The 26,454-nt window shown below is 36.5% G+C and overlaps 1 protein-coding gene across 6 annotated transcripts in view; it reads left to right on the forward strand.

Moving 5' to 3' along the window:
- Window positions 1-26,454, forward strand: part of STAG1 (STAG1 cohesin complex component) — a gene marked incomplete at its 3' end in the record, with an annotated part of 426,886 nt that overhangs the window by 320,222 nt on the left and 80,210 nt on the right. For all 6 annotated transcript variants that reach the window (XM_079922183.1, XM_079922181.1, XM_079922182.1 and 3 more), the window contains 4 exons: window positions 5,838-5,936; window positions 6,450-6,529; window positions 11,931-12,038; window positions 15,000-15,114. In XM_079922183.1, the coding sequence (XP_079778309.1) occupies window positions 5,838-5,936; window positions 6,450-6,529; window positions 11,931-12,038; window positions 15,000-15,114 (402 nt within the window). The remainder of the gene's footprint in view (window positions 1-5,837; window positions 5,937-6,449; window positions 6,530-11,930; window positions 12,039-14,999; window positions 15,115-26,454) is intronic.

The raw sequence follows: 26,454 nt of genomic DNA on the forward strand, positions 1-26,454 counted from the left end.
CATATTACAGAAGAATTTAGGTATCCCTGCAGGAGTATAGTAAAAGTATATTGTAGGCTGTTCAGTGAGAACAAAAATTGGTCATGACCTCATTCTTCAGAGGGATCGAGTAGAAGGCATTAGCCAGATCAGTCAACAGCATACTTGTTTTCCATATGGATTGCACTGTCTCAGTGATGGTGATAATATCAGAAACTGCTAGGGCAAAAGCTGAAACTTCTACATTTATCCTTTGGTAATCTGTCAACCTCCAAACTCTGGAGGCCTTCCTTACTGGCCTGATTGGGCTGCTTGTATTGTCTCGAATTAACAGAGCGATGTCCTTTTCCCCACCGTAGATACAGTATTTTTGTTGAACAACGCACCATGATTTGGCCAGCTCTGGAGCAGGCTAGGAATGCAGCTGGCCCATTAAGCTTGAATTTGTCCTTGTTGTGGTACGTACCGCTTGAGGCAATGGTGGTTTTCAGTACCGTACACAGCCAAAATGTTAATGCCTATTACGTATTCAATAGTAGGAACCAGGATCATCAGTACCTGAAATGGTCCAAAGAATCTCATCCACAAATACATGTGGACTTGTCTTCCATGGGTAACTACATTCTTCCCAGACCTACTATTTTAATTCTGCCTCTATGGGGACCTGTCATTTGGGCACCAGTATCCAAAGGCCCCATAAAAGTTTAGCTCCCCTCTCCCCTTTTCCCTTCTATCTTGACAGGGGCATAGGGCCTCTGGTCCCCAACGGGGATCCAGAGATCTTGGCCCCATCCCTAACTGTGTTATTCAGCCCTAGATAGTTAAAGTCTGCAGTGCCCCTTCATCAAACAGATGCACCAACCAGGCTGTATGAGACTCCCCTGGCTCCTGTTCATATCCGTCCTTCAGTTTCCATATTTCACTTTCGAAGAAGGACTTCATTTCAACCCTTTTGTTTTCAGCAGTGCCATAGGTGGTTTTGCATTGAGTGAAACAGGTTTTATCTGAGGCCTGTAAGCCACCTGGATCAGGTAAAATTTCCTGCATGGGACCCCTTTACTTCTCTCAGACATCATTTGTGACCCTTAAGACACCTTGAGAGTTGGGGGGCGTGAAATGGGAGCGCAAATGTGACCAAGAGCCCAGATTATTGTTTCCCTACACTTTTTAGGACCCATTTCACATTTCCACCCTCATGCATTGCACCAGCTTTTCCCTGTTAACAGAGAGATTATCAATATCCCTATTTATCCCCATATGGCCAGAGGGAGGCCAGCACATCAGTCAGTTCATCACTACCACCCCACCCCCAGAGCCAGCTGCCTAGCCCTTTCATTCTACGATGCCATGGTGTTTTTTGTTGGCTACTGTATCTCTTGGTAAGGGAGTGTTCCAAGGCTAAGGCCTATTCTTATGGAGCCAAGTGGAGGTCTAAAGACTACATGAACAAGACTCTCTTTCCTAATAGTACATAACAATGTCCCTCTCAAGACTTCTCTTTTTACCAAATGAAAAAGGGGGGGGAGGTGTTAAAAGGAAACTTTTGAAGGTGATGAGTGTTTATTGCCTTGATTATAATAGTACCATGCATGTATGAATATGTCCAAATGCATCAAACAAACGTGAAGTTTTTTGCATGTCAAATATGTCTCAATTAAATTGTCAAAACATAACAACAAAGACTATCTTCTCTGTACTCCCTTCACCCCACCACATAAAAAAAAAAATCTGCTCCTTGACAGGCCACCTGAATTTGGTTCATTTATTCCCATTGTGGTGTTAACATTATACATAGGCATTTTAATAACAATCAGCATTTTCTCCTAGAAGCATGAAAATTGTCCCTTTAAAATACAACTCATTATGAAATGATGCCATTATGCTACACAATACTTTTTATAGCTCTTAACATTTTTTTCAAAAATAATTTTGCAAAAATGCTGATAGATTAGTGTCTCTGACAAATATGCCCAGCTCCCTCCCTCAACAAATTATTTTATTTTTCTGTGTTTCTTTTTTGTTTTCTTATTTTTATATTATATAGTTATTCATTCAAAAAATATTTATTGAGCAGCAGCTATGGGTTAGGCACTGTTAAATAGCATTCAGATCTGAATAAGATTTTGTGTAATAGCAAAACAACAAAACATTTATGTTTTGTAGTAGAAATACCTTCAGAGTATAGTAGAGCCCCCAAATAGAGAAATTAACAAAAATACAAGTGATTTTTCATCTAAGTTATTGCTAGACATTATTATTAAGTTATTTAATTAAGTCCCTGTAATGTACCAAGATTTGGTACATTAAAGAACCAAGATTTGGGAGGAGAAATAGTTGATTGGGAGGCATCGTTGGACAAGGTGTAGATAAAACTCGACTGATGTCTTTGTTCTACCTATAATTTGCTGTGTGAACTTGAATGGATAGAGTAATTTCATCTTTTCTGGCCTTGTTTTTAAATTTAGAGTTACAAGTAAGGAAACTTCTTACATGCTGTCTTACATCTGGGGTTATGATTTTACTTTGGGTCAGCTGTCTTTAGTCTTTTGCTTATCTGTTGTTGATCTCTTGTGATTATAGATACATATTACATAATACTTTTGTTGGCTTTCCACATCTTGCCTCCAGGAAGACCATATCTTGTGAGTCATCTCCATAGATCCCCATGGGCTGCTCTTCAACATTGCTGCCCATTATAATTATTATGCCCACCTTGCATCTACTAGTTAGTTGATGCTACTTTCTTTCTGCTGTTCTGTGATCTCATCATCTTCATTGTACTGGAAGCCGAATTCTGTTTGAGTATCTCCTAGTGCCAGCTCTAGCCTACAGAATACAGCTGTTATGGAGTTTCTCAGCAATGCCTGTGCCCCCATCACCAGTCTTTTCTTTATTGCCTTGGTAAACAATATTCTCTGGGCCCTCCTGAGGAACATACTCAACTAGTAGGTCTTCTGAGTTTATACAACAGATCCTTTATGGCATACTTTACTGTGTTTTAAATGCCTTTCTTCACAGTCTGCCACAACGATTCTCGGATCTCTTATTTCATTAATATGCAACGTTGCTTTTTCCAGGAGTCATCCAGCAATGCGTTAGGCCATTTCCATGGGCCTTAAATCCTGAGACAAGGGAGAGTGCCCTATATCCAAAAACTCTCTCGTATCCTGTTTGATATTCCCATTTCCAGTCCAGTACCTTCAGCAGACACTCTCTTGGTTCTTACTGGTTCAAGTTGGCCCATTCCTGCAGCACCTATAGCATATAATCCTTCTCCTCCTTTAGCAGACCCAGTACTTCCCCATTTGGGCTATGCTGAAATTTGACCTTAGCTTGGAGCTACAAGGGAAGGTTAGTATAGAGCATGAGGAGGGCTACTAGCATTGTCCTTAAGGTACTTGCTTCGCTTGAGGTTTCCATATATTCGAGGGGAGGGGTGGGTGGAGGAGGCATGCTACCCTCTAACATGAAACTTATTTGCAGACCCACAAGTTCATGGGAAACTTGGAGTTGAAGGTTATCAGCTGCATCCACCAGTTATTCTTTGAAATTGCACTTCTTTCCTATATGGCCCTGATTTTGGCGTAGACTTGCCTGGGATGCAAAGTCCCTTAAATTCTGCCACCCTTAAAATTGAGTTCTGGGTCTGGTCTTCAATATGTTCAGCTCTTTATCTGCAGGAGATAAGGATCTCATTAAATGTTGCCAGTTGTTGATTTAAACTGGTGATTAATTAGCCTGTCATTTTCTCTGTTTAGCATCTCAGTGACAGCCATAGTCCTTAGTCCATAGTCCTTATAGTTATTAATTACCCTCATCCCTCAAATGCTTGGCATGTTGTACAAGCTAAGTGCACATCTCCATTCACCCGCAAGTGAATTAGCAAATGGCTGCTATTCTGTGTCAGAGACTATCGTTAACTTCACTTACAACCAGAAATTGAGTCCTTCCTCATAGTAGTCCTTCCTTCAAGTGATCCAACCTCAGAATCCCATCATTGAGGTCTGCTTCTTAGGACTACTCTTGGTACCAACTGTTCAGGTCACATTCCTTAGAAGCCCAGCCTTAGTCAGAGATTTTTGTGCTAGTGATACATTGAAGTTTGTATTCTCCTGAGAAGCCTCTAAGAAAGTGAGGAATATAGGATTAAGCAGGAGACACACTAATAGAAATGTGGTTTCAGAAGAAATTTTGTCTGAGCATCGTCTCAGAAGGAATTTTGAAAAATAAATTGCACCTCAGAGGTTGTACTGTCCTGAGGCAAGGAGGGTGGGCTCTTTTACCCTCCTATATCATTCCCCACTGGCTATGAGCCTCATCCTGAAGGAGGGAAAGGGTGTGGACAGGAGAGGCAAGGTAGAGCATAGGAATCTTTGTACCAGGTGGTTCTTTTCAGCCATGGTCAATTCTCCAGAGAAAGATGCAGGTAAGCGCCATTAGCTGTCAATACAGGAAGAAGCAGGAAGATTAGCCTTGTATATTAGGATTTGGACATCTGGGCGGGGCCTCAACAGCATCTACCAGAGGTACCTCCTATGTGCTAGAGACTTTACCAGCAAGCATTATCTCATTCAGTGGTGTGCTCGAGCTACCTTGAATCAGCTTTCAAGAGAGTGATTATGCACATCCATTCACTTATATGAGTTCAGTATCATTGGTAGCTTGAAATTGGCCATGGAGGGAGTAATCACATCACAGAAATCTGCAAGTGCAACAATTCAGGGCCCTGTCCCCCAGAGCTAGTTGTTAAAACTTTTACCAGCATTCAAATTTTATAACAACCTTATGAAGTCAGTATCATATTTTATAAATGAGAAAACTGAGTATCAGAGTGATTAATATACTTGTCATCTCTCATGTAGCTACTAAGCTATAGAATTGGAAATCTAGCTTTGTCTGGTTCCAAAACTTGGACTCCTACTGTTACAACATGTTGCTTTTTTTTTTTTTTTTTTTTGGCTGCCCCGGGTCTTCATTGGGGCATGCGGGAATCTTTAGTTGGGGCATGTGGACTCTTAGTTGCGGCATGCGGACTCCTAGTTGCAGCATGGAGCCTTCTTAGTTGCAGCACGTGGACTCAGTCCCAGCATGCGAACTCTTAGTTGTGGCATGTGGGATATAGTTCCCTGACCAAGGATCGAACCCAGGCCCCCTGCATTGGGAACGTGGAGTCTTACCCACTGGACCACAGAGAAGTCCCCAGCATGTTGCTTTTTGAACACAGAAACTTCGTTCTCTTTTTAATCATTTGAGAGTTGGCTAAATTTCTAGATGACCCGGAATGCACTTTGATCACCAACACCTTCTACTCCAAGTTAATGATTTTATTATATTTCCCTAGTAAATAGCAGCCCCAGGACACATCACTCTATCATTTTGCCTCTGTTTTTAAACATTCTTCCCTTTATCATGTTTTCTTAACTGCTCTTTCTGGAAAGTAAAAGGTATCCAGTAAATATTTGTGAAATGAATAAATGATGACCCTTTAATATGAAATTAGATTTTTCTACAGGAAGGACAAATTAACATACCCTTCTTTAATTAAAATCATAGGTCAGAAATTCTCTCGAGGTGCCACAGTATAATGTGGGAGGTATTTCATGTTGAACCAGAGTTGATACACATTTGAAAAAGGTGTAGCTTACTCTCAAGTAACTAAGGAATTTTTAATGCATTTTTAATTAAATGTAAGTGCAAATAGAATTGCTTGGTTCCACCTTATGTTGAATTACAATATGAAGTAAATTGAATGATTAAGCTGAAAATGACTTTAGTCTTCATATCGACTTGAAAATCTTTTCAACTTTCATGGCATAGAATTGACTGCTTCTGTTGTGTTTTTGTTTGTATTTCTGAAGCAAGGAGAAGTCAGGCTGAAGTGTTTGAAAGCTCTACAAAGTCTGTATACCAATAGAGAATTATTCCCCAAATTGGAGCTATTCACTAACCGATTCAAGGTAAGATGCTTAGCGTGTTTTCTTTTTCACTTTAAAAATGCTCGTTTTAGCTAGTTTAGCAAATGGCATTACCATAACAAGTGTTTAGGTCATATTCTTTACTGCATATTCTTTAAATGAACCTGTATTAAATAGATGAATCTCTGCTTTACAGAAGATATTACCAACATGAGTTCTTATTCATTACCTTCAATAGAAGGCTCCTGCTTAAAATAAGATTTTTTTCATAGACAGCTTTTTTATAGTTATATTAATTTTGCAAGGTAAGGTTTGTCTCTGTTAGAGAATGCCAGTTGATGAAAAAAATTTTATATTATAAACATTTATGACACCTCCTGGTGTGTGCATAGGACTATGATAATATGGTTTCAATAGTAAAGCTTTCCATTTAACCTAATCATCATTAGACTAATCTATCATTAGTCTTCCATGAACTCCCCCAAAGACATTACCTCAGATCTGTCTCCATTTACTTTCTGTTCATGGTTGGTTTGATGTATAACTTTTCTTCAGGATCGCATTGTATCAATGACACTTGATAAGGAATATGATGTTGCTGTGGAAGCTATTCGATTGGTTACTCTGATACTTCAGTAAGTATAATATTTTAATTTAATCTGCTAATATATTAATGTTTTTTCCCAGCATTATTGATGTACTTCGCATATATAACCCTAATATATATTCTTACCACTTTAGGTTTTACTTTCACATTTTAAGGTTAGGTTTGAAACAAAATGTTTTGTTTTCTCTTTGTTTTTTATTTTGAATATTGTCTATTTTCTTTACATAAAAGTTCTTTTATGCAGTATCAGAGAAGTAACATACTTCTGTTTAAAGAGAGAGAAGGCTTCAAAGGGATAGGTTTTTCAAATAGGCTTCTTTGGAATGGTATAGAAGTAGGAGAAAGGAAATAAGGCATTTAAATTGTGTCATTAATATGATAGAGATTTTAAAATAGGAATAGTTAGTTTCATCTATAGAGCTTTGACTAAAAACTAGGAAGAATCTATGTGAGAGAATGCAAGTGCCGGCAAAGTCATTACAAATCCTCCCCTCCCCGCTTTGTGAGGCTATATCTGTCATACACCAAACACCATGTGTGCCAGGGTCTGTTGTTGTTTTGATCTCTTTTTACCTCTTTCTGCTCTATTACCATATTCTTTGTTGTTGTGGCTTTATACTCTAGTATATGTTGTATGTTATAAATATGGCCTCTTAGTGGTTTGTTCCTTCTTCTTTGCCTTTCTTTTAAAAATCCACTTAGCTACTTGTGTATTTGTTTTTTCTTCTTTATGAATTTTTAAAGTACTTTTGTCTAATTCCTCAGAAACTTTGGTTGGGAGTTTAAATATTAGAACTCCATTTAGGGACTTCCCTGGCGGTCCAGTGGTTAAGACTCCATGCTTCCATTGCAGGGGACACGGGTTCGATCCCTGGTTGGGGCCCCTAAGATCCCATAGGCTGCATAGCATGGCCAAAACAAAGAACTGCATTTAATTTTATGAAAAATTTAGGAGAGAATGGAATTTTTTACAATTATGTATTGTTTATACATAAAAATGATGTATTGCTTTATTTAGATCTCATTAGGTCTTTTATATAAGGTTTAAATTTTTTCCTAGAGGTATTGTACATTATTTACTAGGTTAATTCTTAAATACTGTATGTTTTTATTGTTTTATTGTTATTTGATTAGTATTTAGTGTTAAAAATATTTTCTACTTAGTTATTCCTAAGGCAAGGAAACATTTAATTTTTATGTTGGTCTTTTGTGTGCAGCTTATTAGAACTTTTATCCATGTTGATGGTTTGATTGTATTGAATTTACTACGTAGATTATTATATGACCTGCAAACAATTTCAGTTCTGTCTTCTCCTTTTCTAACCTTAAAACTTTTGTTTCATTCTCTTGTCTACTTCCATTAGCCAGGACTTTGAACACTATGGAAGTATCACTGATAGTGGATTTTTTTGTTCTTGTTCTAGGAAGGCATCTAAAGTTATTTCTGAGATAGGTTTTTGATATGATAGAAGTTCTTTTGTATTCTCAGTTTTCTGGGATTTTCCTTTCATACATTGTTGAGCCTGAATAAAATTGGTAGATTTGTCTAATGGTGATTTACACCCATGCATTTCTAGAATAAATCCTGTTTGAACATGACATATTTGTTTTCATTGTATTTTGTTTAACTGCAATGTTACATTTAATATCCTATTTAGGATTTTCACATCTGTGTTGTGTGTAAATTTGACATAATTTTTTTGTTCCTTACCCAACTTTGAAATCAAGATATATACTGTTTGTAAAATATCTTCAGTAGTTTCTCACCCTTTTTCTGTTCTGAAATAAATTTGCTATGACAGATTAATTCCTCCTTGAAATTCTGAGAGAATTCTTTTGTTAAAGCCATGTCAGTTTTAAGTTTCTTTTGAGAGAAAGGTCTTTGATTACCATTTCTACTTCTTCAGTGGTTATCTATCTAAGTTAACCTTTACTTCCTCTTGTAATAATTTTGGCTTTTCATATGATTTTTATAGTATATCAGTTTTATCACAGTTTTCAACTTTATTATTTGATAGCTTATGATATTTTTATTCATAAAACTATTATTTCTTTTGTTATTTACATCGTTCATTTTATTTGTATCCTCTTGATCAGTCATGGCAGAGGTTTGTCCATCCTACTGTTCTTTTCAAAGAACTAGCTTCTTTTAGCTATTTCTTTCTTGTTTTTGAACAATCGTATTTAAAGTAACAAATATACCTTTAAGTACTACTTTACTAGTCTCCTAAAAATTTGGACATAGAATATTTTCATAGACAATCAATGATAAGTATTTTGATTACCTTTATGATTTTCAGTTTAAATCAAAATTATTCAGTAGTAATTTTTGTTCTCCCTAGATCGGATTGTTTAAAGCTGATCTTTCTATTTTATTGTATTATTTGAGAATGTGTTCTGAGTACTTTGGTCAATTTTCTGAATTTTCGAAGTATGTTTAGAAACAATACATATCTGTGTTGTGTATATAGTTATTTATATTCATTACTTTGAATTTATTTAGAGTCATTCAAATTATCTATACCTTTGCTTATTTTTGTCTACTTTTTCAGAAGGATGTGTTAAAGTCTTGAACTACTATTGTTCACTTGTCTTTCCTTTTCGGTTGTTGCTTGGTATACTTCAGAGTATATAGATCAGTACCTCTCTATTCATGATTTGTACATCTTCTGATAATATTCACTTTATCCTTACATCTCATTCTTCCTTGTCATTTATGAAGAATTTTTTCCTTTTCAAATTCTATTTTAAATTATTATGCCCCCTAGTTATAGTTTACTTGTAAATTTCACAAGCTTATCAATGTCTTTCCCTTGAACAAAAAATACCCACATTGCAACCACTTGTATTTTTCATCGGAATTGTCTAGAGTTTAAAATCTATTGTTAAGGATTACTTTTTTACCCTTTTTTGGGTTTTTTTGCTTCCTTTTTTTTATTTAGTTTCAGTAATTGCTCATTTAGACAGGAGTAAACTTTGCTTTGATAGTACTTCTTCCCTTACTTCCAAGGAAGAGTAATTCTCTCATAGACTCCTCCAGTATTGTCTTTTCAGGCTAGTTTACTTCCTTAAAGAGTATTTTCAAACCATCTAAGACCTTGTTTGGCTAAAAAAAATCATACTTCCATCATGAATTTAGAAAATGGTTTGGCTAGTTTCAAAAGTCTATTTTTAAGGTTTTTTTCTATGTTTTCATTGGAGGAAATAAGGGCAAAACGTGTCTTATATAAAAGTATAGTTATGGCCCTCCAGCTGTGTCAGATGACCTAATAATTCATTAGGTACATTGGTCCTTTTATGGATTCCTCAGAGAGCTCTCCCTTTTGCAGAAGAGGGAGATGTCATCCTGGAACCCACAGAAGTCCTTAGGATGGACCTCCAAGTGAGGGTCCTTGGCTTCCCACAGGAAGGAATTCCAGAGCGAACCATAGTAAAGGGAAAGCAAGTTTATTTAGAGAGATACACATTCCATAGGCAGAATGAGGCCTGTCTCAGAAGGCAAGAGCGGCTCCAGGGCACAGGGTCTTCTGGGAAGGTGAGCTCTGCCCAGGGGCATGGGGTCATAGGTTTTTATGGGTTAAGTAATTTCATAGGCTGAGTGGGAGGAATATTCTTGCTATTTTGGTGAAGGGTGGGGATTTCCCAAGAATTGGACCACTGCCTACTTTTTGACCTTTTATGGTCCTCCTCGGAACTGTCATGGTGTAAGAGGGAGTGATTTTTAGTATTTCAATGAAGGTATAATTAGCTAAAGGTCAGTGATCCAACTGTTCTCAAAGCCACCTTGGTTTGAGCTGGTTCTAGCCTATCTTAGCATCCCAACAGCTGCTCCCCTTCTTCATTATCTAGCATTTTGTGTCCTGTCCCTTTCCCTCCTGTCTCATCCCCACTCTAGGTATTTATGACAATGGGAAGTTCCCCAGAGTGGACAGTGCCTCCTCTGGCTATTTACTGTGTGACTCAGCGCCTGACTTTCAGGTTTCCTCTGTTTGAGTTGCTTGCCCTTTAGGTGGTCTTGTTGGGCAAAATGTCTTTTAAAACTATCCAGGCTGGCTCCCTTTAAGTATTCCATATCTGGCCTAAAGGAAACATGGAAGAAGTATGGATTTCTACTCATTATATTGCTCAATCTCCTAATGTCTACTTATATATTATTTTGGTGAGAAATGAGCTAAGGTTCCCAAAACTAACTCTCCAGTCTCTTATAGCATTGCATGAAATGATCTGGCCTTATTTTTCTTGGCTTGTGGACTCTCTACCAGAACTTCCCCAAAACAACAAGTTAAGTCACCTTTAACATCCTGTTATACCATCTTTAAATTCTTTTTCTCTGCATCTGTTAATTCTTCTTTTGGTATAGATTACTTTCCTTTCACTTATGAGCTTAGATTACTGAGATATCTTGTTAAATTTTTTTTCCTATGAGTTTAACTTTATCCTGAGGGTATTAGCTAATTGAGTTGATGATATACATGTAATTAAGTGAAGAGGTTAAAACTTAGGCCTTGTTGAGAGGGGGGAAAAAGTGTACTTTAAAAAATGCTTCTGTCTGTCTCCCATCCTTGATATTCAGCTCTTTTTCTTTCAGAACTAAAGTTTCTCCCTTATACTATGATGCAGCTACCTTATTCTGCTGCAAAGGTCATTCTAATTTATATTTGTCAGATCCCTCGATCTCCTCCTAACCTCTAGGCATCTCCAGAGAATGAATTTATACCCCTACATCTTGTCAAGAACCTGTATAGCCCAAGAATTCTGTAGTCATCTAGTCATTAATCTATAACCCTGTCAGACATTTTTAATCTCATGTTAATAATCAGGAAATAGATGTTCCCTCTTTAGGAAAAAAATACTTAGAGATACATTCCAGCAAACCAAGAAAAGTTTCAAACTTTAAGAATGCATGAATAGAAAGGTGGGAAATTTGTGTTAATAGAGGAGTGGTTATGACTAGTGAATCCATTTTACATAGAAAGAAGACTAAATAGTATTGTAAATATTGTGATAAACTATAATTTAAAATAGACAGTTCTGGAAAGAGTTACATAGTACAATAATAATTTAACTCTGTAAAACAGGGGCAAATATATGACCAGTGCCTATTAACAAAAATCTTATGCACATTTAAAGAAACTGAGCTAAACTGGGCTAATATATATCCCAAGGTACTAATACTCATTGTCCATAGGTGTGTATGGGAAGAAATGTGGACATTTTATTTTCTTGTGTTATCTGTATTTTCTGAATTTTATATAACAATTAAGTGTCTTTTATAGTTAAAGAGAAATATTATTTTCAAAGTCAGACTAAAAAGAGACGAAAATAAAGTCAGCATGCTTGAGCTTTTATAAAGAACCTTACAAAATGTTAATCAAGGTAGAACTGACAGTAACTATTTTTGGCTCAGTGTTACTTTCTGAATTTTTCAGTGGAAGTGAAGAAGCTCTTTCCAATGAAGACTGTGAAAATGTTTACCACTTGGTATACTCAGCACATCGCCCTGTTGCTGTGGCAGCTGGAGAATTCCTTCACAAAAAGTGAGTTAATTCTCTTTGAAACCAGGTTCCACTTTCATATGTTGTTTTGTCGTTGTTTTACAGTTAATGAAAGAAAGTAATAGTGACTGAAAACAGTGCTAGAAGTGGCCATTGCCCCAAGTTCTGGGGGTTATAATATTCTCACACCTACGTGCACATCATGAATCACATCCCTGAGAATGATGTCCCTTGTGATATATTCCTTTGGCCTGAAATCTAAAAGGATGGTTCTCAGCTAGTCAGCTTAGGCGTGTGAGTGGAGAAAGGAGAAGTGCTTGAAGTTTATAAAGACTCCCCTAAGTAACTGATATTTTATTTCACCAAATTTTTTTCCCTTTTAAAATTCTGAGTTCTCATCTTCTCAACATTGGTAATTTAAATATCCTCAAAACGCCTCCCAAATTTTCATTTTTCTCCATTCTGTCAGGATGAGGATTATTTTAATCAGTAATCCATAATGATGCTAAAAATTATATATGCAGTTACAGTTTAAAAGCAAAATCTCATCTATTTTTTTGACAAAGCATAGCGCTAGTGAGAGTTTATGAATATAATTAAACATTCTTATGAAATATATTTTTGATCATGGTCTACTGTATATGTTACATAATTTATTAGTAGATTAATTCATTCTTAAAATGTAAACATATTCTTGGGCAAGGGGATGTTTTGCTTTGTTTTTGTTTTTGTTCATAGATTTAACTTAGTGACTTTGACAGGTGAACCCAGAAGTCCATTACATGTTGTGATTTGTAATTATGCTAAGCACAGATGTAAATCATGCACTGGGCAACTGTTGTACATGGATGATTAACTTTGATAATGAGCAGGCCTGGCCCTCCATCCAGCATCAGCAGCTCAGTGCTGCAGCCACAAACTGCTCTTTACTTAGTGGTACCTCTCAAAGTGAGAAAAAGTTGTTTCTATGTGAAAAATCTTTAAGAAGGAAGCTGGCTAGTAGGGCATGCTGGTAATGAAAGTGAGGAAGAAAGTCAGAATTTTTAGGCGTGACTTTTAAAATAAGATATTGACTTTGACAGTGACTCTGACATCATTGGCTAATAAAGAATAATGCTATTTCCATATTTATCTTGAGGTGTTGTCTATCACAAATATCAAGGGTATACTGTAGTCTTCACTTCCCTTCCTTTTTTATTGTATTCTAGTAATAAATTCTAATCTGTTCTCTACTTAATTTTTCAAAAAGCTTTGTGTTTTTTTAGAAAGAATTATTGCTTCTATAGTTTCAAAGAAAAGATAGACTAAAAAGGCTGGTCAGCTACAGAATAGAGGCCATAAACTGGCAGCACTGTAATCAGAAAGAACCTTTGGATATATTTAATTTTATTTGTATTGTGTTTTTGTAAGTTTGAAACACTTGCTAAAGAATTTTAAATTATAATATTTTACGTAAAAATTGACAAATGTAAGCTGCCATTATTTTTTATTTCTTTGTGCAAAGGAAGTCAACTCCTATGCAAATGAAAGCTTCACTTCATAAGCTTGTTTTATGCCCCTGCCCTGAAAATATTCAGTTTGAGAACTTCTGATTCTTAATGATCTCTTTCAGCATTTTCCCACCATTTAATATTGTGATCTGTTAAAATCTTAACAAGTAAACTGTAGACTAGCCCCAGAATTCCACGATAAAGTTTAAAAAAAAAAAAATGTGTGCATGCACATAGACTTAGTCTGTTTTTTAGTCTAGTGTATTAAGCTATACCAAGCATCCAAAAAACGGTAAAATGTATCTGAAATGAATGTTTTAATGTCATTGAAAATTCTACATTTTAATATTAGAAAAATTAAGCTAATTACTCAGTGCCTTATATACAGTGAATGCAGTTATTTAAATTTGTACGTTTTAGTGTAAAGGACCCTCATATTTTCCATTTGCCCCCCACCTCTGAAAGCCACCCAAATAAGCTTTCTCTTAAACCAGTCTGATAGCTGTGAAGATATAGCTTCAAGATAATACTCTAGTCTTCTATACCCCTGCCATATACTTTCCCCTTCCCTCCAAAAATAGTTTCTCAATACTCATTTTCTGCTTGAAATTGGTTTATATTTTATGTCACATGAAGTTTTTCTTATTTTATTCAATTATTTAGCCTCTCATCTGAGAGGCCTACTATGACTTCCATGTCTAAACTAGCACTCTATATTCCTATTCCTAGACGGTTGTATTTCCTTGTAACACCTGAGGTGGTATATATTGATCTACTGTTTATCTCCAACCACTAGAGTGAGAGCTCAATGAGAATAGGGATTTTTTTCTTTGTTCAGTATTATATCCCTTTTACCTGGAGCAATACCTGGGAGTAAGGCACCTTGAGTAGTCCTTAAGTTTTGTTAGAAAAGTCTTCTTAGCAAATTAAAATTTTCAAGTCATTTCTTTGCCATATTCTAGAAGTTTTGCCACTAAGTAGTATTTTTATAAATTTAATGTTTCTTTCATTTTACTCAATACTGTTGGGTTGTTGAATACTGTTTCTAGGTAATAGGTTAGTAAACAGAAGATAGTGGAAGAAATAAATCATGATTAAAAGTCTGAATTTTTACCATTATTGCTGGAGCCTTTGGTTAAATTCTATAATTACATGACTGTAAAATGGATATTTAAGGAAATAGAACTCTATTTAAAATTACATACTTTAGTATCTATCATAGAGAATAAAAAGTTTATGTTTTTCATAAAGATTTGAACATTGATTAGTCGTCAGTAAAAAAAGCTTTCTTTTACACTTTATGTATAGTTGAACTGTATGAAATTGTTTAGATCTAACCACTTTTTGACCTATAAAAACATCAGTTACATACTTGTGTTGAAACAAATCAGTAACCTGATCTCTAATACTGTTTTCTTCTTTGAACACTGAAATAATTTATACATTGAAGGAAAAGACTAAAATTCATATCCATGTAAATTTGTAAAGTTCTTGTTTTGTTACTTATTTCCAGGCTATTTAGCAGACATGACCCACAAGCAGAAGAAGCATTAGCAAAGAGGAGGGGGAGGAACAGTCCAAATGGGAACCTTATTAGGATGCTGGTTCTTTTCTTTCTTGAAAGTGAGGTAAATTTTTAACATAATTCTTTATTTTGTTTTTGTTTTAACATTAGATTACATTTTAAATAAAATTGTTGTTTAATTCATTGTAATTAACGATATTTTTTAATCAAATGAAGACAAGCCTGTTTCTTACAAATCTGACTCCATGGATATTTTCTTTGTTTGTTTTTTTTTTTCTGGTTTTTTTTTGGCTGTGCCACGTGACTTGTGGGACCTTAGTTCCCCAACCAGGGATTGAACCAGGGTCCACAGCAGTGAAAGCCTGCATCCTAACCACTGGGACCACCAGGGAATTCCCTGCCTCCATGGATTTGATTTTATGATTATGGAATCAGTACTCTACCTTTTGTGGGAATATGTATGCAGGTGTGGATTAACACTGAATATAGGCTACCAATTTTTAAAATTTTATAGTATTGCATTGTAATACTACATACTTTTTATTGTTGCTTTTTTTTTCTTGAATTTTTGCCCATGCCTTTTAAATTATATTATTTAGGGAATTCCCTGGCAGTTCTGTGGTTAGGACTCCGTGGTTTCACTGCCGAAGGCCCAGGTTCAATCCCTGGTCAGGGAACTAAGATCCTGCAAGCTGTGTGGCATGGCCAAAAAAAAAAAAACCACATTATATTATTTAAACAGTTCATGAACATTGTCAAGCTATTAAAACCATTAGTTTTATCTTGTTTGAAAATTATGTTATTTAAGGAGAAAGAAAAATATGAATTTAGATGTAAATTAGTAGTTGTACAAATCCATAGTAGTAATTCCATGTGACATTTCCATGTCAGTTTATCAATTAAACAGTTAACATCCATAACATATTATCTATCTAAGTCTGTTTGCGCAAGTGAACTTTGTTTTGCCCACTTAAATGTTCTTTGATATTAGAACTGTATTTCCTACTGCTGGTATGACATTGGGGGAATGGCAAACTAAACCTAAAGACCCCCTGAATGAACAAACTTGTTGGCTTATAAGTGAGTGGGAACAGAGTTGCAAAAAAGGTGGCAAAAATCTGGAAATCTAGGACCCTGAACTTTACTTGGGGAAAGAGTATTTTTGGTTTGTATTGGCATGTCCAGGAAGAAGAAAAACTTGAGACTGTATGCTCAAGTTTGAAAGTGCTGGAGAAACCCTGTAGGAATGAGGAATAGAGAGACAAACAGGCAGTCTATAAGAAAATTAAAATCAGAGAGAGATGTAAGAACTTACTCAGTGGAAAGAGTGGCATTCGGGCAAAGCAAAGCCAGAAAAGTGGTAAAGTGGTGAAGGAATTCCCGGTATCTTTTAAGTGAGTTGGGAACAGATAGAGAAAGAATAAAGTCAGAAACAAAACCAGTTGGAGAGTTGCGTTTGAGTAAAGGACGTGTTTAAGAATTTAAGAACACTGTTCTAAATGTGTATACAAATTACGTGGGATCTTGTTAAAATGCCAGTTCTGATTCAGTAGCTCTGGGTTGGGGTCTGAGATGCTACCTTTCTAACAAGCTCCTAGGTGATGTTTATGCTTCTGGACCAGAAGTCCAGGGACCACACTTTCCATAGTAAGGGTTTAAAGCATTATTTTCTTAACAAAGCAAGTGTGGGTATATTATGGAGTAAAATACAGATGTTTGTGAATGTTTAAGGTAAAACACTAAGTACTTAATAAATATCACACTTGTGGTAGATGATTCAAATTAAATCTTTAGCCCTTTAGGCTTTAAAGAAATGGGATTAAAAGTATTTTGCAACAATCAAGTCATATTTAAAAATTTGACTTTAACAACAACAGTAATTTCAAAATTTGATAGGGATGAGACACATATATACTATTTAAACTGCTGAAAAGTTTAGGGAATATGATGATCAGGCTATTTTAACTTGATTATTAATTGAAAGAAAATGTTTTAGATCTCTGAAAGCCCAAGGACTTTACTTTTTGATATATTAAAATCCATAAGTAGTTAGTTTTACACAGTTTCATCTTCTATATAAAGCAATAATTTGTGATGTGTATTACTGCTCTATATTTCAAATGGTACTGCTGTTTCGTGTGTTTGCTGCTGTTAACTAAAGTGTTACAAGAACATTAAAATATATTTCCCAGTTCTCCTCTGTGGCATTCTTGTCAGCTGCAAAAACAACTGCAAATCATACTTAAGGGTTTCTTGTGTACACCTGGAGCTGAATGCTTATTAAAGTCATATTCTTACAATACGGTGGGATTCTGATTGTCTTATTCTGAATTCCTCTTGTTTTACTCTAATGTGTGTTTCAGTAATATTTTAGACTCATAAAAAGTTGAATAGAAAGAGACCTTAGAAATCATAAAGTAAAATAAGTCCAGCTTATAGATGATTACTGATCAGTTAACTAGAATTAACTGAATTGAAAATCATTCCTATTCCTTTGTTTTACTAGGATGTTAAATAGTAACATTTTAGTAATAGAATTCTAAAATGTTGAATTGAGAGAGGTTTGTAGTCCATGGAGTAGTAGTCCTCTTTTATATGGGAATTATAGGTGAAATGATGGAGATTAAGAGATCTGCCTAAACTAGTTTTTCTTTCCTTTTTAGTAGTCATTGGTTTCAAGTGAAAAAATACATTGTGTATTTGAGATACATGCCATATAGTAGGATAAATGGTACTTGCATGTGATGAGTCCATATTTCCCTATATGCAGTGTGACCATAATATTTCCTGTACAAACTGTGATGCTTTTCAGAGTGACAAGGATACTATTGATAATTATTCCAAAGCACTAATCATAACCCAGAACATTTCTGGACAATCTAGAAGTATGGTAGCTGTCCTTTTAGGCATATGAAATGATGAGGTGCATTATGACAGTAATTTAAGACAGAAAGTTAACAGACATATTATTGATATAACCAGGAAATCTCCCCAGAGTATTAACTTTTGGGGGTTCTTTTTTAATATGTTCTTCAAGCTTCACCAATAACTGGCTCTGCTTCTGCAGAGAATAAAAGCCAATATAACAGTATTTAGAAATTTTAGGCTTAATAATTTGGAATGGTTATTTGCACTGTAAATGATTTTCCATAAAAGGAATAAATATAAGATTCCATTATACAGTGAACTCCTTTAGTGTATTTAACTATTCGACAGAGAAGTGAGCAGGGCAGAAAAAACATGAGGTAAAATATTTATGAGCAACCTTGAAGCCAATTAGAGATAAATGGTAACACACCCAGAAAATTGTAAATAAAGTCAGGAAAATGAGATTAGTTTGTTATATACGGGATTAGAGGACACCCTATAAAATAAATTATACTTAGATATAGCAAGGTAAAGTTCACCTAGACAATAAATATAATTTTAATTTATGTTATATAATTTATACATAAATTTTAATATAATTCTGATTATCTATTTGCTGTACAATGACTCTTTCTCCATTAATGAGCTACCTTTTTTGTTCATCAATTCCCAAGGAGTACAAAGAATGCTTGCAAATGCCTGATTTTCATGCTGCTTTTATGAAATTATGTTACGAAAAACTGCGTTTAGAAAGTAAACTTTCCTGTTGTTGTTAGGGTTCCAGATCCTTTTTTTTTAAAATAAATTTATTTTATTTATTTGTTTCTTTATGGCTGCATTGTGTCTTCGTTGCTGCCGCAGGCTTTCTCTAGTTGCATTGAGCAGGGGCTTCTCTTGTCGCAGAGCACGGGCTCCAGGCACAAGGTCTTCAGTAGTTGTGGCGCACGGGCTTAGTTGCGCCGTGGCATGTGGGAGCTTCCCAAACCAGGTCTCGAACCCGTGTCGCCTGCATGGGAAGGCGGATTCTTTTTTTTTTTAGCATCTTTGTTGGGGTATAATTGCTTTACAATGTTGTGTTCGTTTCTGCTGTATAACAAAGTGAATCAGCTATAAATATACATATATCCCCATATCCCCTCCCTCTTGCATCTCCCTCCCACCTTCCCTATCACACACCTCTAGGTGGTCACAAAGCATGGAGCTGATCTCCCTGTGCTATGCAGCTGCTTCCCACTAACTATCTGTTTTACATTTGGTATTGTATATATGTCCATGCCACTCTCTCACTTCGTCCCAGCTTACTGTTTCCCCACCCCGTGTCCTCAAGTCCATTCTCTGCGTCTCCGTCTTTATTCCTGTCCTGCCCCTAGGTTCTTCAGACCCTTTTTTTTTTTAATTCCATATGTGTGTGTGTGTGTGTGTGTGTGTGTGTGTGTGTGTGTGTGTGTTAGCATATGGTATTTGTTTTTCTCTTTCTGACTTATTTTACTCTGTATGACAGACTCTGAGTCCATCCACCTCACTACAAATAACGCAATTTCATTTCCTTTTTATGGCTGAGTAATATTTGATTGTATATATGGGCAACATCTTCTTTATACATTCATCTGTCAATGGACACTTAGGTTGCTTCCATGTCCTGGCTATGGTAAATAGTGCTGCAGTGAACAATGTGGTACATGACTCTTTTCAAGTTATGGTTTTCTCAGGGTATATGCCCAGTAGTGGAATTGCTGGGTCATATGGTAGTTCTATTTGTAGTTTTTTAAGGAACCTCCATACTGTTCTCCATAGTGGCTGTACCAATTCACATACCCACCAGCAGTGCAAGAGTGTTCCCTTTTCTCCACACCCTCTCCAGCATTTATTGTTTCTAGATTTTTTGATGATGGCCATTCTGACTGGTGTGAGATGATATCTCACTGTAGTTTTGATTTTCATTTCTCTAATGATTAATGATGTTGAGCATTCTTTCATGTGTTTGTTGGCAGTCTGTATATCTTCTTTAGAGAAATGTCTATTTAGGTCTTCTGCCCATTTTTGGATTGGGTTGTTTGTTTTTTTGTTATTGAGCTGCATGAGCTGCTTGTAAATTTTGGAGATTAATCCTTTGTCAGTTGCTTCATTTGCAAATATTTTCTCCCATTCTGAGGGTTGTCTTTTGCTCTTGTTTATAGTTTCCTTTTCTGTGCAAAAGCTTTGAAGTTTCATTAGGTGCCATTTGCTTATTTTTGTTTTTATTTCCATTTTTCTAGGAGGTGGGTCAAAAAGGATCTTGCTGTGATTTATGCCATAGAGTGTTCTGCCTATGTTTTCCTCTAAGAGTTTTATAGTTTCTGGACTTACATTTAGGTCTTTAATCCATTTTGAGTTTATTTTTGTGTATGGTGTTAGGGAGTATTCTAATTTCATTCTTTTACATGTAGCTGTCCAGTTTCCCAGCACCACTTATTGAACAGGCTGTCTTTTCTCCATTGTATATTGTTGCCTCCTTTATCAAAGAGAAGATGACCATATGTGCATGGGTTTATCTCTGGGCTTTCTATCCTGTCCCATTGATCTATATTTCTGTTTTTGTGCCAATACCATACTGTCTTGATTACTGTAGCTTTGTAGTATAGTCTGAAGTCAGGGAGGCTGATTCCTCTAGCTCCATTTTTCTTTCTGAAGATTGCTTTGGCTATTTGGGGTCTTTTGTGTTTCCATATAAATTGTGAAATTTTTTATCCAGTCCTGTTCAAAAATGCCATTGATAGTTTGATTAGGAATTGCATTGAATCTGTAGATTGCTTTCGGTAGTATAGTCATTTGCACCGTGTTGATTCTTCCAATCCAAGACCATGGTGTATCTCTCCATCTATTTGTATCATCTTTAATTTCTTCCATCAGTGTCTTACAGTTTTCTACAAACAGGTCTTTTGTCTCCTTAGCTAGGTTTATTCCTAAGTATTTTATTCTTTTTGAGCAGTTCCTTAATTTCTCTTTCAGATTTTTCATCATTATTGTATAGGAATGGAAGAGACTTCTGTGCATTAATTTTGTATCCCGCTACTTTACCAAATTCATTGATTAGCTCTAGTAGTTTTCTGGTAGCATCTTTAGGATTCTCTATGTGTAGTATCATGTTATCTGCAAACAGTGACAGTTTTACTTTTCTTTTCTGATTTGGGTTCCTTTTATATCTTTTTCTTCTCTGATTGCTGTGGTTAAAACTTCCAAAACTATGTTGAATAATAGTGGTGAGAGTGTGCAGCCTTGTCTTGTTCCCGATCTTAGTGGAAATGGTTTCAGTTTTTCACCATTGAGAACAATGTTGGCTGTGGGTTTGTCATATATGGCCTTTATTATGTGGAGATAAGTTCCCTCTCTGCCTTACTTTCTAGAGAGTTTTTATCATAAATGGCTGTTGAATTTTATCGAAAGCTTTTTCTGCATCTATTGAGATTATCATATGGTTTTTATCCTTCACTTTGTTAATACGGTGTATCACATTGATTGATTTGCCTATATTGAAGAATCCTTGCATTCCTGGAATAAACCCCACTTGATCATGGTGTATGATCCTTTTAATGTGCTGTTGGAATATGTTTACTAGTATTTTGTTGAGGCTTTTTGCATCTGTGTTCATCAGTGATATTGGTCTGTAGTTTTCTTTTTTTGTGCCATCTTTGTCTGGTTTTGGTATCAGGGTGATGGTGGCTTCATAGAATAAGTTTGGGAGTGTTCCTCCCTCTGCTATATTTTGGAAGAGTTTGAGAAGGATAGGTGTTAGCTCTTCTCTAAATGTTTGATAGAATTCGCCTGTGAAGCCATCTGGTCCTGGGCTTTCGTTTGTTGGAATATTTTTAATCAGAGTTTCAATTTCAGTGCTTGTGATTGGTCTGTTTATATTTTCTATTTCTTCCTGGTTCAGTCTCAGAAGGTTGTACTTTTCTAAGAATTTGTCCATTTCTTCCAGGTTGTCCATTGTATTGGCATATAGTTGCTTGTAGTATCCTCTCATGAACCTGTGTACTTCTGCAGTGTCGTTTGTTACTTCTCCTTTTACATTTCTAATTCTGTGGATTTAGGTCTTCTCCAATTTTTTCTTGATGAGTCTGGCTAATGGTTTATCTATTTTGTTTACCTTCTCAAAGAACCAGGTTTTAGTTTTATTTATCTTTGCTATTGTTTCCTTCATTTCTTTTTCATTTATTTCTGATGTGATCTTTATTTCTTTCCTTCTGCAAACTTTGGGGGTTTTTTTGTTCTTCTTTCTCTAATTGTTTTAGGTTTAAAGTTAGGTTGTTTACTTGAGATTCTTCTTGTTTCCTGAGGTGAGATTGTATTGCTATAAACCTCCTTTTATACTGCTTTTGCTGCATTTGTTTATAGGTGTATTTTGATTTCCTCTTTGATTTCTTCAGTGATCTCTTGGTTATTTAGTAGCATATTGTTTAGCCTTCTTGTGTTTGTACTTTTTACTGTTTTTTTCCTGTAATTGATATCTGGTCTCATAGCAAAGCGGTTGGCAAAGATACTTGATACGATTTCAATTTTCTTAAATTTACCAAGGCTTGATTTGTGATCCCAAATATGGTATATCCTGGAGAATGTTCCATGAGCACTTGAGAAGAAAGTGTATTAGGTTGTTTTTGGATGGAATGTCCTGTAAATAACAAATCCATCTTGTTTAATGTGTTATTTATAGCTTGTATTTCCTTATTTATTTTCATTTTGGGTGATCTGTCCATTGGTGAAAGTGGGGTGTTAAACTCCCCTATTATTATTGTGTTACTGTCGATTTCCCCTTTTATGGCTGTTAGCATTTGCCTTATGTATTGAGGTACTCCTATGTTGGGTGCATAAATATTTATAATTGTTATATCTTTATCTTGGATTGATCCCTTGATCATTATGTACTGTCCTTTGTCTCTTGTAATAGTCTTTATTTTAAAGTCTTATTTTGTCTCATATGAGAATTGCTACTCCAGCTTTCTTTTGATTTCCATTTGCATGGAATATCTTTTTCCATGCCCTCACTTTTAGTTTGTATGTGTCCCTAGGTCTGAAGTGGGTCTCTTGTAGACAGCATATATACCGGTCTTGTTTTTATATCCATTCAGCCAGTCTGTGTCCTTTTTTTTTTTTTTTTTTTTTTTGCGGTACACTGGCCTCTCACTGTTGTGGCCCCTCCCGTTGTGGAGCACAGGCTCCGAATGCACAGACTCAGCGGCCATGGCTCTCAGGCCCAGTCGCTCTGCGGCATGTGGGATCCTCCCGGACCAGGGCACGAACCCGTGTCCCCTGCCTCGGCAGGCGGACTCTCAACCACTGCGCCACCAGGGAAGCCCCAGTCTGTGTCTTTTGATGGGAGCGTTTAATCCATTTACATTTAAGGTCATTATTGATATGTGTGTTCCTATTACCATTTTTTAAATTATTTTGGGTTGTTATTGTAGGTCTTTTCCCTCTCTTGTGTTTCCTGCCTAGAGAAGTTCCTTTAGCATTTGTTGTAAAGCTGGTTTTGTGGTTCTGAATTCTCATAGCGTTTGCTTGTCTGTAAAGGTGTTAATTTCTCAGTCGAATGTGAATGAGATCCTTGCTGGGTAGAATAATCTCAGTTGTAGGTTTTTCCCTTTCATCATTTTAAATATGTCCTCCCACTCCCTTCTGGCTTGCAGAGTTTCTGCTGAAAGATCAGCTGTTAACCTTATGGGGATTCCCTTGTATGTTATGTGTTGCTTTTCCCTTGCTGCTTTTAATATTTTTTCTTTGTATTTAATTTTTGACAGTTTGATATATATGTCTTGGCGTGTTCCTCCTTAAATTTATCCTGTATGGGACTCTCTGTGCTTCCTGGACTTGATTAACTATTTCCATTCCCATCTTAGGGAATTTTTCCAGTATAATCTCTTCAAATATTTTCTCAGTCCCTTTGTTTTTCTCTTCTTCTTCTGGGACCCGTGTAATTCGAATATTGGTGCGTTTAATGTTGTCCCAAAGGTCTCTGAGACTGTCTTCAATTCTTTTCATTCTTTTTTCTTTATTCTGCTCTGCATTAGTTATTTCCACTATTTTATCTTCCAGGTCACTTATCCGTTCTTCTACCTCAGTTATTCTGCTGTTGATTCCTTCTTGAGAATTTTTAATTTCATTTATTTTGTTACTCATCATTGTTTGTTTGCTCTTTAGTTCTTCTAGGTCCTTGTTAAACGTTTCTTGTATTTTCTCCATTCTATTTCCAAGATTTTGGATAATCTTTACTATCATTACTCTGAATTCTTTTTCAGGTAGGCTGCCTGTTTCCTCTTCATTTTTTTGGACTGGTTGGTTTTTACTTTGCTCCTTCATCTGCTGCGTATTTCTTTCTCATTTTACTTAACTTACTGTGTTTGGGGTCTCCTTTTCACAGGCTGCATGTTGATAATTCCTGTTGTTTTTGGTGTCTGCCCCCAGTGGGTAAGGTTGGTTCAGTGGGTTGTGTAGGTTTCCTGGTGGAGGGGAGTAGTGCCTGTGTTCTAGTGAATGAGGCTGGATCTTGTCTTTCTGGTGGGCAAGACCACGTCCCTTGGTGTGTTTTTGGGTATCTGAACTTATTATGACTTTAGGCAGCTTCTCTGCTAATGGATGGTGTTGTGTTCCTTTCTTGCTAGTTGTTTGGCATGGGGTGTCCAGCACTGGAGCTTGCTGGTCCTTGAGTGGAGTTGGGTCTTCACATTGAGACGGAAATCTCTTGGAGAGCTCTTGCCGATTGATATTACAAGGGGCCGGGAGGTCTCTGGTGGTCCAGTGTCCTGAACTTGGCTCTTCCACCTCAGAGACTCAGGCCTGACACCCGGCCGGAGCACCAAGGCCCCGTCAGCCACATGTACCTGGCATGTACCTGTGGCAGGTACATGTACCTGTGGCAGGATGGTTGTCCTGATTTCCACTACACACACCTAGACTGATGGTGAGCCCACCTCCTTCAGAGCAAAGTGCTGACCAATGGCACAGACCCCCAGGGGGATGTGCCAGGAGGTCAGGCTGAGTCAGTCCATTGATCTGCATATATCTGGAAACTGGGTGGCTAGTGTTGGAACATCTCCTGCAGAGGCAGGGGGCAGCTGTGGCTCACCATGTGGACAAAGAACCGGCAGCAGAAATTCTGAGAAGTACTCTTTGGCGTGAGCCCTCCCAAGGTCCACCATTAGCCCCACCAAAGAGCTTGGCAGGTGGATTCTTAGCCACTGTGCCACCAAGGAAGCCCTCCAGATCCTTTTGAATCCCAGGTTTTTTTTTATAGCCATCAAGAATGCTTCAAGGCCTTCCTTCTTATAGCTTCACCTTTTGCTACCAATAGAAGGTCCTTGGTATGAAATGTCTGAAAGGCGATTGTAACCTTTTACCCTATTGGCCACGTTAAAAATTTTTTTTCTCAGACATCGATCTTTTCTTGTAGAGATTTGAGAGTAGCAAGTTATGTGGCCATCACACATGCCCCAAGACAGGAAGACTGTCTCATAAATATTATATCAAGCCAGTTCCTGACAGAGCGTGTTATACTGATTGTTGTCACTCATACTGGTGAATTTGAAACTCTTAATCAGAAAATAGGCCAACACATTATCATGTCCTGCTGGTATACACATTGAGTTTGAAGCAAGTGGTTATTAGTGTTAACAGAAAGCATTCTATTAAGCCACCGCCTTACAGTCAGGAAGAGGTAATGCTCAAAGAAGTTAGCATCTATATTGAGAATATAAACAAAAAAAATTTCTAGAACAATGAAAACATTCTTGAGTTAAATTTTAATATGCCTTGATTTAAGGCATAGAAAAGTCATTCTTAAAAATGCCAATGCTAGTGAAATTATACAACTTAAAGCCTTGAATTGTGCCAGCAACTCATACAACTGAAAACCTCATGATAAAAAAGTCAAAATGAATGAGATATCACCAGTTGACCAGGACAGTGAAGAATTTGTGGAAACTGTAAAGTAAATGACTGTGAATTCCAGTTAAGTAACCCATACCCCCACAGGAGACGAAAAGAGGGAAAATTTTTTCGAGATTTTCTGGTAGAAATCTGAAATACATTAAAGATCAGAGCAACAGAGGCTGGTGAAAGGAGTAAGCTGTCAGTAGTAATTAAGTGTCTGCCCTTTAGAGGAGCTTATTCCTCTTTTCAGAAATGCTGGTCCAGGCATTTGGGATGTGGACACTGGTCTGAGAAGCAAAGTAGTGCATAACTACCCCAGATATGTATGGCCATCAGTAGGGAGAGGGAACTTCTGCATTCAAAATGCAAAGTGCATACCTACAATTAGAGGAAAAGCCTACCTGATTATAGATCCCCTTTTTCCACTTTCCTACACAACCAAGGAAGCCAGGACATTGCAACCAGATTCAAGAAAAGGATTCTAGCTACCAGTATTCTTGAGTCTGGACTCATTAATATATATGTACTGGCAACCAAGAAACACTGAAACTTGAAAAAAATCAATATCATGAAAAAGAAGCGCAAGGCCAACATACTGATGAATTTTTTTTTTTTTAATTTTAGGTATTTTAGGTATCTGTTTTTTATTTATTTACTATTTTTGGCTGAGTTG

This window comes from Stenella coeruleoalba, assembly GCF_951394435.1.
Source record: "Stenella coeruleoalba genome assembly, chromosome: 5".
In the NCBI taxonomy this organism is placed as follows: domain Eukaryota; kingdom Metazoa; phylum Chordata; class Mammalia; order Artiodactyla; family Delphinidae; genus Stenella; species Stenella coeruleoalba.